We start from the raw sequence: 13,602 nt of genomic DNA on the forward strand, positions 1-13,602 counted from the left end.
GTTTGAACATACTTTAGTTCCATTACAACAGTTAAGTTAGTGCTTTGATAGAATTTAGCTGAGCACAGTTAAATCAAAGCAGATTAAATAAAATTTTTTCCATCATCTACAGTCATTTCTAAAGAAAGATATTCTATACATTATCTTTCAGAGAAACAGATGATATCAAAGAATCAAATAACTTTTAACAATTTCAATCTCACTATAGCTTAGAAAGCCATAATACACGACTTAAAGAAAGAAAGAAAACCTCAACAGAAATCTCAAGGGAAAATAAAAAAGAACTGGATGTCAAAGGGTCTCAGTGCTCTTGGAACAGAGCACAGTTACAAGAGTAAACTATGCCTCCTCTATCATACACAGGAGCTGCTTCTCAATGCTTTAGGGTTCACAATCTTAATAGCCCTGTTGATGAAATAGTCAACATGTTCCAAGTAGAGGCAAACACTGGATAGAGGTTAAGAACAACCATACAAGCTCTATAAAAATTATTATGAGAATAAAAATTCACTCCATAAATTTTCTTTTTTTTTTTCAGACAGAGTTTCACTCCTGTTGCCCCGGCTGGAGTGCAATGGTGCAATCTCGGCTCACAGCAACCTCCGCCTCCCAGGTTCAAGCGATTCTCCTGCCTCAACCTCCAGAGTAGCTGGGATTACAGGCATGCGCCACGCCTGGCTAATTTTGTATTTTTAGTAGAGACGGGGTTTCTCCATGTTGGTCAGGCTGGTCTTGAACTCCCAGTCTTAGGTGATCCACCCACCTCGGCCTCCCAAAGTGCTGGGATTACAGGCATAAGCCACCACGCCTGGCCACTCCATAAACTTTTGCTGAGCATTTGCAATGTTCTAGGCTCCCTATAAGGCATGAAGATACAGGGTGACTATAACATGACCTCCGGCTTTAAGACTTATGACAGAAGAAACACGCATGCATGTGCATGTACATACAATCACATACACACACACTGGCAAGAAAATGTTGAAGAGAAGCAACTGAGTCTAAGAACTCAGCTTTATGGGAAAGGCAGCAATTGAGTTGGGATTTTAAAGGATGAGTGCAATTTCACCAGACATAAAAATTAAGAAGGGGCCGGGCATGGTGGCTCATGCCTGTAATCCCAACACTTTGGGAGGCCAAGGAAGATGGATCACCTGAGGTCAGGAGTTCGAGACCAGCCTGGCCAACATGGTGAAACCCCGTCTCTACTAAAAATGCAAAAATTAACCAGGCATGGTGGCAAGGGCCTGTATGTAATTCCAGCTACTTGGGAGGCTGAGGCATGAAAATCACTTGAACCTGGGAGGCGGAGGTTGCAGTGAGCCGAGATTGAGACATTGCACTACAGTCTGGGCAGTAAGAGTGAAACTCTATCTCAAAAAAAAAAAAAAAAAAAGGAGGGCGGGAGAGAAAGGGGGAGGAAGAACTCCAGCCAGAGGCACCACTTATCTGTGGGCATAGAGACATGAAAGAGCATGATACCCTTGGAAAACAACCAGTAGTTCTATATAGCTGGAGCATAAGTATGTAATTGGAAGACGAACATAAACAGGTAGATGCAAAATAGTCTGGGTAAGACTCCAAGAAAATGTTTGGAGGCCCTGAGGTTTTTTTTTTTTTTTATTTTTGAGACAGAGTCTTGCTCTGTTGCCCAGGCTGGAGTGCAGTGGCATGATCTTGGCTCACTGCAACCTCCACCTCCCAGGTTCAAGCAATTCTCCTGCCTCAGCCTCCCAAGTAGCCGTAATTACAGGCACATGTCACCATGCCTGGCTAATTTTGGTATTTTTAGTAGAGATGGGGTTTCACCATGTTGGTCAGGCTGGTCTCGAACTCCTGACCTCAGGTGATCCACCCACCTCAGCCTCCCAAAGCGCTGGGATTACAGGCATGAGCCACCGCGCCCAGCTGAGGCCCTGAGTTTTTTAAAGGGGGATTCTGAGAGCACTGGTTGGAGGGACTCAAGGAGAAGACCTAAAGTAAGAAGACTAGTCGGGAGGCAATGGTAAAGACTGAGGTTAGGGATCTTGAGGGCTGGGCAGTGCCAGAAGACCTAGGGTGGGGTCAAGTATTAGAAATGAGGGGCAGCATGGATAGGACCTATAACGAATTGAATACGGAAACAAAGAAGAAGGTCAAAGAATGGCTCTGCTTTCATCTGGGCTACCAGATGGAGTAAAGAGTGAGATGGGGACACAAACCAGTACTACGGGCTTTAATTTTCTTTTCTTTGTTTTTTTGAGACAGAGTCTTGCTCTGTCCAGCCAGAGCGCAGTGGCGTGATCTCAGCTAACTTCAACTTCCACCTCCTGGGTTCAAGTGATTCTCCTGCCTCAGCCTCCCGAGTAGCTGAGACCACAGCTACGCACCACCACGCCCAGCTAATTTTTGTATTTTTAGTAGAGATGGGGTTTCACCAGGATGGTCTCGATCTCTTGACCTCGTGATTTGCCTGCCTTGGCCTCCCAAAGTGCTGGGATTACAAGCATGAGCCACCACGCCTGGCCAGGCTTTGATTTTCTATTTAGCCATGCTTTAAGGGTGTCCTCTTTTGTCATCCACCCCTATTTGGGAAATAGGTTATTGTTAAAAATAGATAGAAAATAGGAGAATAGAGGAAGGTAGAAGGAGGGTAATCTCAAATAGTTCAAAAACATGCCATGCCAAACAGTAAATATCACAGGAGATCAGAATAGGGCGAAATATCCAAGGGCTAGCTTGGCTAGAGAAGGACTCAAAAAGAAAGCAAGTCTTAAAGATCTAGTCGAAAGGTCGGCAAATCTTTTCTCTAAAAGGATAGATAGTAAACATTTTTTGACTTTGCAAGCCATATAGTATCTGTCACAACTACTAAAGTTTGCCATTGTCTCACAAAAGCAACCTCAGACAATAAGTAATCAAATGAGTATAGTGGGATCCTGCCCCATGTGGGCTGAATGTGGCCCTACGACAGTAGTTTGCTGGACCACTGATACTGCTGAGAAAATTCAAACCCTGAGGGACTGAGGAGCTTGCCCAAATTCACACAGCTGTGATCCAGCAGGTATCAGTAAAGGGGACTTTGAACTCTCTCTGTGACTCTTTCCATGATGTCATAGTGCTTTTGGGCCTTGCCTACTTAGGATGAGGAGGGCAGAGTTAAGAATCAGGTTAAAAGTAAGTGGAGAAGAATATTATTAAATAAGACCTCAACTGTAAATCCAAACTCTGGACTTTCCCCTGTAGGAAGGAGTAAGTCACTGAGGGTTTATGAGTAAGAGAATGGCAAGAAGATTTGAGAAAGGAGACATTAAAGGCAGGAGTCTAATTAGGTTATTCAATTTCTGGGTCACTTTACACTAAAAAAATTGCTCTTTGACAAAATATCTTACCAACATAATTTTTCCTCTCTTTCCCACCGTTATGCCAGAGTTCCTGAAACCAGAATCTATTGCCATGGAATGCTGTAAGAAAATAAAACTTGTTACATTTTGATACTGTGGGTAACCAGATCATCTGTTTGGCTCCACAAACTACAGAAACATATATAACCCTAAAAGCTATTAAGGTTTTTTAAAAAATTTTTTGTCTAGCCAATACGGACTATGCTTAAAAATGACTTTGATCAAACTCCTAACATCAGGAAAAATATTGAAATATGAACTATGGATGTGTCACTGAGAAAGAAAAAAAGTAGAATTCAATCACAAACAGTGACATTTGGCTAGTGATTGCTTCCAGAAAGCAGAATGTAACCAAAAAACAATCATTCTTCTAATTGTGTTGTATAAAAATAAACAAAACAAAATCTTTTAAAATGAGTACAACATTTCTCAATATCCCTTCTATTGCTTAAAAAACTTTGTTGAAATGATATAAGAAAGCATAGAAAGCACACAAATTCTGATCTGACTGAGGTGACTTTGTAAGTTATTTTGTCAGTCTAAATGTCAGAGAGCCCTGGGGAGCAGACATGGGTCCCTTATTTTCTCCAGCTCAGTAGTTGTTAAGCAAGAATAATTTTGAACCCTAGGGGCCATCTGGCAATGTCTGAAGCCATTTTTGGTTGTAAAGTTGTCACAACTCAAGGGAAGAGGAGGGGAGATCTCTAGCAAATAGTGGGTAGAGGCCAGGGATGCAGCTTAAACATTCTCCATTGTACAGGACAGCCCCCACACAAATAATTATTTGACCTGAAATGCCAGCTGTGCCATGGTTGAGAAACCTTGCTCTAAGTACATGCTCTCCTTTTGAGATTCCCTGGTTTAAATACCATATATACACACATATATGTATATATGTGTGTATATGTGTATATGTGTGTGTATGTGTATGTATACATACATATGTGTATACACATATATACGCACCCATATATATACATGTGTATGTGTATGTATACATACATACACGTGCACACATATATACGCACCCATATATATACATATGTGTATACACATATATATGTACACACATATGTGTACACACATGTGTATACACATATATGTGTACACACATATATGTATACACATACACACATATATACACACACATATATACATATGTGTATATATGTGTATACATATATACACACACACATATGTATACATACTCACATCCAGTCTAATTACAGTAAATGACACCATCATCTATGTAGCTGCTCAAGCTCCAAACCTAGATAGCCCTGATGCTTTCTACTTCTTCATCCCCTATACCCAATTCCCATTGATTCTACCTCTACGATTACCTCAAATTAATCCAGCTCTTGCCACATCCACTGCCCACTCTTTTTCAAGTCTCCATCGCCTCTCTCCTTAACTTCTGGAGGAGTCTCCCAATTAGTCTCTTCTTTCACTCTTGCCCCTTCAAACCATTCTTACAGACTAGCTAGTGACAGAATCCAAGCTCTAAACCATGACTAATGATGTTCTATTTGCTCCAGCCCTTGCTATTTTCTCTAACCTTGAGTGGCTTCCCTTCTGTTCTCTGAATACTCCCAACCCTTTCCTGCATCAGCTTCTTTATTTTTGCTGTTCCTCTGTCAGGACTACTCTTTTCCTGGCTGGTTTCTTGTCATTCATCCTGTTTCCATTCAATGCTACTACCTAAAAAGGTCCTCTTCTTTTTTGAGATGGAGTTCCACTCTTGTCACCCAGGCTGGAGTGCAATGGTGCAATCTCGGCTCACTGCAACCTTCGAATAAAGGCCTTCTTTAACCACCTCTTTAAATGCAGCTCTCCCCTGACTCTCTAGTGGAGTGCCCTTCTTATCTCCTTCACAGCACATCTCACAGTGAGAAATTCTGTTTTATTACATACTTATTGTCTGCCTCTGTCCCCTAGAATACAAATATAAGCTCCTTAGGTAAGGACCCCCCTCAAAAAGGGGCTGTGAATGAGTGAATTTCTCAGTTCCTATAAGTCCACTTCAATTAGCTCCCTGAAATGTTAGCCTTCCAATGAGGCTTAGGCCCAAAGAAGAGCATGGCTGGGCTCAATCAGGATTAGCACAGAGAACAGAACATGGATATAGAAACAGGAGAGTTAAAGTCTGGAGACACATCAGTGATGTGATGTGGTATAATGAGACTAAAATAAGGTTAGACAAAAGTTCAGGGTTAGAGCAGAGACTGAAGCCATGAGCCACTAAATGATTAAACACCATGTTTTGGAGACTATCTCTAAATGCTCGTGTTCCTCAGGCCCTCTTCTCTTTTTCTTCTGTACTTTCTCCACAGGTGATTTCAACTAGGCTCATGGCTTAAAATAATAATTGTGTATTGGCATCTTCTTAATGTCTGTCCTCAGTCCACATGGCTCCCCTGAGTTCCAGACTTCTACCCAAATGTCTATTTGAAATTTTCACTTAGGTGGTGTTTTTATGGACTGAATTGTGTCTACAGGGCTTTAAAATTCATATGTTGATGCCCTAACCTCCAATGTGACTATATTTGGAGATGAGGCCTTTAAGGTGTTAATTAGGTTAAATGAAATAATAAGGATGGAGTCCTGATCCAACAGGACTGGTGTCCTTACAAGAAGTAGAAGAAACAAGTGACATGCATACACAGAGAAAGGGCCATGAGAGGACACAGGGAGAAGGCAGCTGCCTGCAAGCCAAGGACAAGGGCCTCAGAAGGAACTACCCCTGCCAGTACCTTCATCCTGGACTTTCAGCCTCCTAACTGTGAGAAAAATAAGTTTCTGTTGTTTATACTACCCAGTCTGTGTTATATAGTTATGTCAACGCTAGCAGACAAAAACAGGTGTCTTAACAGACATTTCACACTTAACATATGAATCATATTCTTGATTTCCATTCCTTCTGAGAGGTGAGGCCAGCTGGACTTCCTGGGTCGAGTGGGGATTTGGAGAACTTTTCTGCCTAGCTAGAGGATTGTAAATGCACCAATCAGCACTCTGTAATAGCGCACCAATCAGCGCTCTGTGTCTAGCTAAAGGACTGTAAACGCACCAATCAGCACTCTGTAAAAACGCACCAATCAGCGCTCTGTGCCTAGCTAAGGGATTGTAAATGCACCAATCAGCACTCTGTAAAATGGACCAATCAGCACTCTGTAAAATGGACCAATCAGCTCTCTGTAAAATGAACCAATCAGCAGGATGTGGGTGGGGCCAAATAAGGGAATAAAAGCTGTCCACACAAGCCAGCAGCAGCAACCCACTCGAGTCCCCTTCCAAGCTGTAGAAGCTTTATTCTTTCACTTTTAACAATAAATCTTGCTGCTGCTCAGTCTTTGGGTCTGCATTACCATTATGAGCTGTTAACACTCACTGTGGAAGTCTGCGGCTTCATTTCTGAAATCAGCAAGACCACGAACCCACTGGGAGGAACAAACAACTCTGGACATGCCACCTTTAAGAGCTGTAACACTCACTGTGAAGGTCTGCAGCTTCACTCCTGAAGTCAGCAAGACCACAAACCCACTGGAAGGAAGAAACTCCGGACACATCTGAACATCTGAAGGAACAAACTCCGGACACACCATCTTTAAGAACTGTCACACTCACTGCGAGGGTCCGCGGCTTCATTCTTGAAGTCAGCGAGACCAAGAACCCACTGGAAGGAACCAATTCTGGACACACTTCAACTTCAGCACACCCCATCTGGATAAAGGCGACTACCATACAGCTAGGGGCTCCAGCCAGACCTAAGTAGTTATCCTTGATTCCTCTTTCTCCTCCTCCCTCTGGTTGTCCTTCCCCAAGCAACCTTACAAGTCTGTTGATTCAAATGCTGAAATACATTTTGAATCTATTACTTTCTCATCTGCTTTGGTGCTATCACCTTCCACCAACCTACCACCACTTCCCACTTAAATCACCACAAACTACTCCTGACTCATATCTTTTCACTTACTGCACTCCTTTCTCTATGCTGAAGCAGAACTGAGTTTTTCAGAACAAAAACCTAGAAAGCCACTCTTTGCTTAAAACTGTCCCTTCAATAACTTCCCTGAACTCAGAAAGAAATTCAAACTCTTTAATCTGGTCTACAAAGCCTTAACTGACCTGGCCCCAGCCTCCTCCTGGCACCTTTTTTCCACTCTCTAGACCCACTGAAACTTTGTATATACTTTTCCATCTTCATGGAATGTTCATTTCCCAGCTACGTGCCTAGCTCTTTCTGTTCCTTTAAGTCTTAGCTTAAAGAAAGCTTTTCAGAGAAGCCTGTCTTCAAGTGAGCTGCTTTTTGCACTGTTCTCTATTACCAGGTTGTTTTTTCCTTTGGTAGAACATTTTGCAACTTGCAGTTTTTTTTTTGTTTTTTGTTTGTTTGTTTGTTTGTTTTTGCCTGTTCACTTGTTTGTTTTTGCTGTCTCCTAACTTTGGAAGAGGAACCAAGACAGTCTCTAATCTTGTTCATCACTGTGCCCCTAGTACTTGACACACTGAGACTCAATACATTATTGTTGCTTAAAATGCAATTCAGTTTTATATATAAATATATAAAAGGTATAAAAAGGAGAATCAAGATTAAACAGATGTTTACCTCATGCTCATTTAAATGGGAAAAATGAAATATTCTTTAAAACTCTTAATTTTACATGCAGTTCCACAGTATTTTTTCTTAAAGCTTGGCAAACAAAAACAAACTATAGAATGCTGAAGTAAAATTTATAAATAAAAACGTTAAGAAAGAAAACAGGAAGCATAACCTGGGACTTATATTTTCCTAGCAATGATTAGCTACTCTTTTTTTCTAATATTAAAAATAGATTGAGCAGACCAATAAATAATAAATACATAACTAGTTGAATAAGGTAATATCTCATTGATATTTATAGCAGGTTAAAAGCTTAAAATTACACCTACCCACATATCTATAAATTCAAGTACAATTACAACAAAATTTTACCAGAATCTGTGCATCCTGCAATTGTCGACACTGCACATGAAGAACAAATGGTTCAAATTTCAAAGTGGCATCACCATTTGCTTTCTTCAGAGCTACAATCTAAATAAATGAACAGTGGTATCAGACGCAAGTATATGGCCTGTCCTTTGGTGACCCTTTACCCCATACATAACTTCAATTTCTCTTAGAAATTTTCAGAATCACTCAGCATATTTTTTCTGCAATGACTTTTCCCTCTGCTTTCTTGGTCCTTTTTCACCAAAAATTTATTTGCTTATTTTCTTAAAATTTCTAGTTCTCCCATAAATCTTCTACACCATTCTTTCCACCTATTAGTGTGCTTTGAAGAAGTAAACTACTACTTTATTTAATTCCATAACGGATTTTTCATTAGGAAATGTAGTATACAAAAACTGTATTAGGATTGTTTAAATTTTTTGTTAGATTGAGATAGAGACAAATGTAATGTGAGAGAAGGGTCCAAACAAAGCCTAACTGCCACCCATGTTCCCAAGAAGCATCCTGTACCAAGCACCAGTGCTTACCAGCAGCACTAGTAAGCTCACAAATAGCAGTGCATGCAAAGAGCTCAGAGCACAGCCAGTAAGTTCCTGTTCCCTCTGTAATAGGCACAGTTGTAACAATTGCAACTTGCAGGTTTTTTTGTTGTTTTTTTTTTGCCTGTTCACTTGTTTTTGCTATCTCCTAACTTTGGGAGAGGAACCTTGGAACTGCTCAGCTACATGAGAACCAATGGCCCCTGAGCATGTTCCTAGCTTTCTGTATTTCAGACCCTATGGGGCAGTGTTCAGGGTCTGGGAGCTACTGCAGCACAAAGTGGGGTACATGTCATCACTCTGCCCTGATCAGCTGTGGAACCAATCTGCTAGCCATTGGGACTGATACATTGCAAAGGGCTAGATCTTGTGTAGTCTCTTCCCCCCTGCTATAAGCAAATGTTACAACACTTGAGCCTAGTATGCGTGTTTTTTGTTGTTAGTGAGCTTGAGTCAGGTACTAGTCTCTTCCCTAGGTAGCACTTGCCTGCCTTTTAACCTTGGCTGCACCCATGTTACAGTGTATCCTGCGGCATAGTCTGACCACCTAGTGAAACATGTAATATTGTGTCTGAGCTAGAATTTATACAACACAGTTATTATTTCTGTCTGCCCGGCATCCCTGGGCAACATCGTCCTGCCTTCACACCATTTGATTTCTGGTGGGGCTGTCAATCATTACCCTGTCACACATCACTCTCCCTATCGCAATATCAGAGGTGCCAAGTGCTTGCTTATGTCTGATCAAGGATATCATCACATTCCACTAGCAAAAATAATTAACCTAAGAGGGAGAGCACCTAATCTAAGCAGGACAATTCCAAGTCCTTCTCTAAGATGGACACATGAATTGCAGGAAAAGGAATTCTTTTTCTACTGGTGTTGCTGACAGCTACCATTTCTGCAACAAAGATTATCTGCAGCAGAAGAGAATAAAGGCACACTGCAAAGAGAACCAGTGCCTAAAGATGAAGATGAAGTGGGTACTCTGAAGACAAGATTTGAACATCTGAACCAGCAATACTTGATTTTAGCTCCATTCGCCCTTTCTAGTTAAATAAATTATCTTTTTTGCTAAAAACAGAATTGGATTTGTAAATTCACTGGGAATGAAAAGTGCCTGGATGATAAAAACTTATGAATTCATCTAAACTCTTTACCTTAGGAAACTAAATAACCCAGCAGAGATATGAAGATTTTCAAAAAGCAATGCAGGTAAGTAATATATTATTTATTTATATCAGTAAAGCTGGTAACACAGAGATAGTGCTAATCCCCTTCTCTTTCTATAATTTGTTCTAGGTTACAGGGTTTTCAAATAGCAGAATTAAAATTCAAAATTTGGATCCAATAGGTGTCCAATATCCATGAACTTTCTGCTGTGTCCAAGAGGATGTGTTTTGTTGAGTAGCAGTAAGTAATGCTTCCATACTTTTTATCTCCTACAACCCAAAAAGAGCCATTGTAATGAAAGCTCTCTAGGTTTTATAATCTTCAGCCATTATAATTCTGCATATAAATTACCTTGAATTTTCTATTCTTGTCATATGTATTTAAAGTAACTGAATTTAAAAGTTTATTTCCAAATTTATTTTTTAAAACTTACCACATCATCTTTTACACAAAGTTTGTGTGTAACCAGTAGCCAGCAACAGTTTTGTTTCTGAACCTCAAAACCATTTATACCCTAAAATAAAAAATAACATAATTTAAGCTAATCATATAATATTTTACAAAAATAATAAGCATACTGCATAGTATATTGTAGGCTTTCTTAAATTAATAATCCCAAGTCAGGATTTTAAGTATTAATAAAAACAATTCGGTATGTTTTTGGGTAATGTTAACCCAGAATAAGAATGAGCCCAAATAACTTGAGGTAGAAAATTATGTGAAAGGTAAAACTACTTGATAAACATCTTCTGAAATATGGTCATGATTTTGCAAGAAGAAAAGGGATTAGTATAAGGGATAATACTAGCAGCACCTGAGTTGTACTCTAGCTATTTGGCTAGCACAGTATTTAAAAATGAAAAAAAAAAGAATTTTAATTTCTTTTGTAGGACAGCACTGTCCCAATTCCACACGAGACCTACTACCCTTTATTGTCACCTATGCCGTTTACACATTTATAATACTTCCTTGGTCTCTAGAGGCATAAATTTGTGACCTCTGAATTAGACTTTAGATGTAGTCCTGAAGGATGGAGCTAAGACTGAAAGGTCAAAGTTTCATGAAGGCAAACATTTTAATATTAACTTAAATTGAACAAATGTTTATTTGCAAAGTTCTATTAGGTACTTTGGGTATACACAGAACCTACCCCTCAAGGACACTGGAAAGGGGATGCAGGAAACCACATGAACAGAAATCACTATACTCAAAGTAACTATAATTTATACGATGGATCCACAAGAGACTCTGCTGTCTGCCCTTGGAACTGGGAATTGCTATGCATGTCCTAAATAAATATTTTGAGTTCATTGTATGACTTCGGTGATGGTGACTTACGTATCTGACGTCGTGCTGGCTACTCTGAATCTTAGAGCCAAATGTATGGCCCACTTCTAGCAACTTTACAGGATCTAATGGTAGGATTGGAAACTAATGCCATCACTGGCTTCATCTTATCTATATTTTCTTTATCCAGATTTTCCCACTCTTTATTTTTTCTTGTGTTGCCTGTTTGTAAGTTGCCCCAAATCCTTACTGAAATAAGGCAGATTTTAAAATAAACCATAATACGAGGTGTAAGATAAGAAATAAAAGTCTAACCAGTACAGAAGCAGTCATTACTTCCAAGTAGGTAGTATGTGTTTGTGTGTTAAGGTGGGAAAGGGGAGTTTTGGGAATCATGTCTCAGATATGCAGAGATAGGAAAACATTTCAGGAAAAAACCGCCAAAAAACGTGAGCAAAAGCAAGTAAATACAAGATGAAAAGAACAGTTTAGTTTCAGTAACTAACTAAAGATGAAGAAAAGCAATGAAGAAAAGGTTGAAAGGTATACTAGAGTAAGCATTTGGATTTTCTGATGTAGAAAAATGTGTAATAAAACATAGCATAGGTGAGAGATAAGCAGAGTTGCAATTTGTCAAACATGGTTTGGAGAAGAGTAGTTAAGTGGCTTGTTAGAGAACCATTGCAAAAATCAAGGCGAGATAGAGTTATGGAAATGGGGCAAGAGAGAGTTTGTGGGCAAGAATGCCATTGCTCTGGAGGTAATGGAAGTGATTTAAAAATGAACAGGGCCTGCTAACTTGAGAGATCAGCAAATAAATGATCAGTCAATAATGGACCTAAAGAATGAGCCTAATAATGTGCTGTCTTCCATGCTCTTAAACCAATACTACGAATAAAATCAGTACACAGCCAACTTTTACAGTGCATGGGCCAGGCACAATGCCAAATATTTCAAAAAAAATTATCCTATTTTCTCCACACAAAATCCCTATAAAGCAGATACTTTTTATTATCCTCAGTTCATAGAACAGGAAGGGGCAGAGTTGAGATAACTTTCCTAAGGTCACATAGCCAGTGGTTTTTAATCTAAGCAGTATCACTCCCAAGCAGCCTTATCCTCAGGGGATATGTCCCAAGACCCCCTAGTGGATGCCTGAAACCTCAGATGAATGAATTTCTTTTTCCTTCTTCACAATTTCACTGACAAGATTCATTCTTTCCGTAGATCTTAGCAACCTCAGCATATGCTGTTTTTTCTTTCCTTAAGTCTTTCCTTAAGAACTTTCACCTTTTCACTTCAAAAAAGCACTTTAAAACTTACTGTTGGCAGATCCAAATCGCCAGCATCATTACTCCCGTACTTTGGGGCCATTATTAAGTAAAATAAGAGTTACTTTAACACAAGCACTGTGATACCACCACAGTCGATCTGATAACCCAGAGGACTACCAAGTAGCTAAAGGGCAGCAAGAGTATATAGTGGAATATTCTGGACAAAGGGATGATTCACCTTCCATTCTGGAAGGAGCTGGTTGGCTCAAGATTTTATCACGCTACTCAGAACAGCATGCAATTTAAAACTTACTAATTGTTTATTTCTGGAATTTTCATTTAATATTTTCAGACTGCTGTTGACTGGGGTAACTGAACCTGCAAATAAGGAGGTATGGCTTGTACAGCTGCTTCTTGATTTATGATGGGGTTACATCCCAATAAATCCGTCATAAGTGGAAAATGTAAGTCAAAATGCATTTACTACCCCTGTAAGCCCATCATAAAGTTTAAAAAAAAAAGTCTAACCATCCTAAATTATATACGATCGTACTTTTCTCTGCGTAAAACTACTAGAGTTGTAATAATGGAGGGGCTCACTAGGAGGCAGTAAACTCCTTAACACTGGTGATGTTCAAGCATGCAGTAACAATGATTTGTCAGAGCTGTTGATGAGCGGATTCCGGCATTCAATACCTTAGCAAGCTACAAAGTCTTTAAATTCCCTTAGTATTCATATAATAAAATCAAATTTTCTAAACTTTGCCACACAAGATAGTTCCCAGGTCAGCAGTTTCAACATCGTTTGGGCACTTGTTAGAAATGCACAGTATCAGGCCCTACCCTACACTTAAAGAATCGGGATCTGTATTTTAAAAGATCCTCAGCTGATTAATAGCCACGTTAAACTTTTAGAAGCACTGATCTAATCCCCTAAATTTCACATATAAAGA

At 39.7% G+C, this 13,602-nt stretch overlaps 1 protein-coding gene across 4 annotated transcripts in view; it reads right to left on the reverse strand.

Moving 5' to 3' along the window:
- TYW3 (tRNA-yW synthesizing protein 3 homolog) overlaps positions 1–13,602 on the reverse strand; it is a 28,179-nt gene that overhangs the window by 14,171 nt on the left and 406 nt on the right. For 3 of the 4 annotated variants that reach the window (XM_004025988.5, XM_055366948.2, XM_055366986.2), the window contains exons 2-4: positions 10,522–10,602; positions 8,359–8,457; positions 3,372–3,443 (exon numbers count right to left, since the gene is read on the reverse strand). In XM_004025988.5, the coding sequence (XP_004026037.4) occupies positions 3,372–3,443; positions 8,359–8,457; positions 10,522–10,602 (252 nt within the window). The remainder of the gene's footprint in view (positions 1–3,371; positions 3,444–8,358; positions 8,458–10,521; positions 10,603–13,602) is intronic. The other variant, XM_055367005.2, reaches the window with a different exon arrangement.

Source organism: Gorilla gorilla, chromosome 1, assembly GCF_029281585.2.
Source record: "Gorilla gorilla gorilla isolate KB3781 chromosome 1, NHGRI_mGorGor1-v2.1_pri, whole genome shotgun sequence".
NCBI classification, from domain to species: Eukaryota; Metazoa; Chordata; class Mammalia; order Primates; family Hominidae; genus Gorilla; species Gorilla gorilla.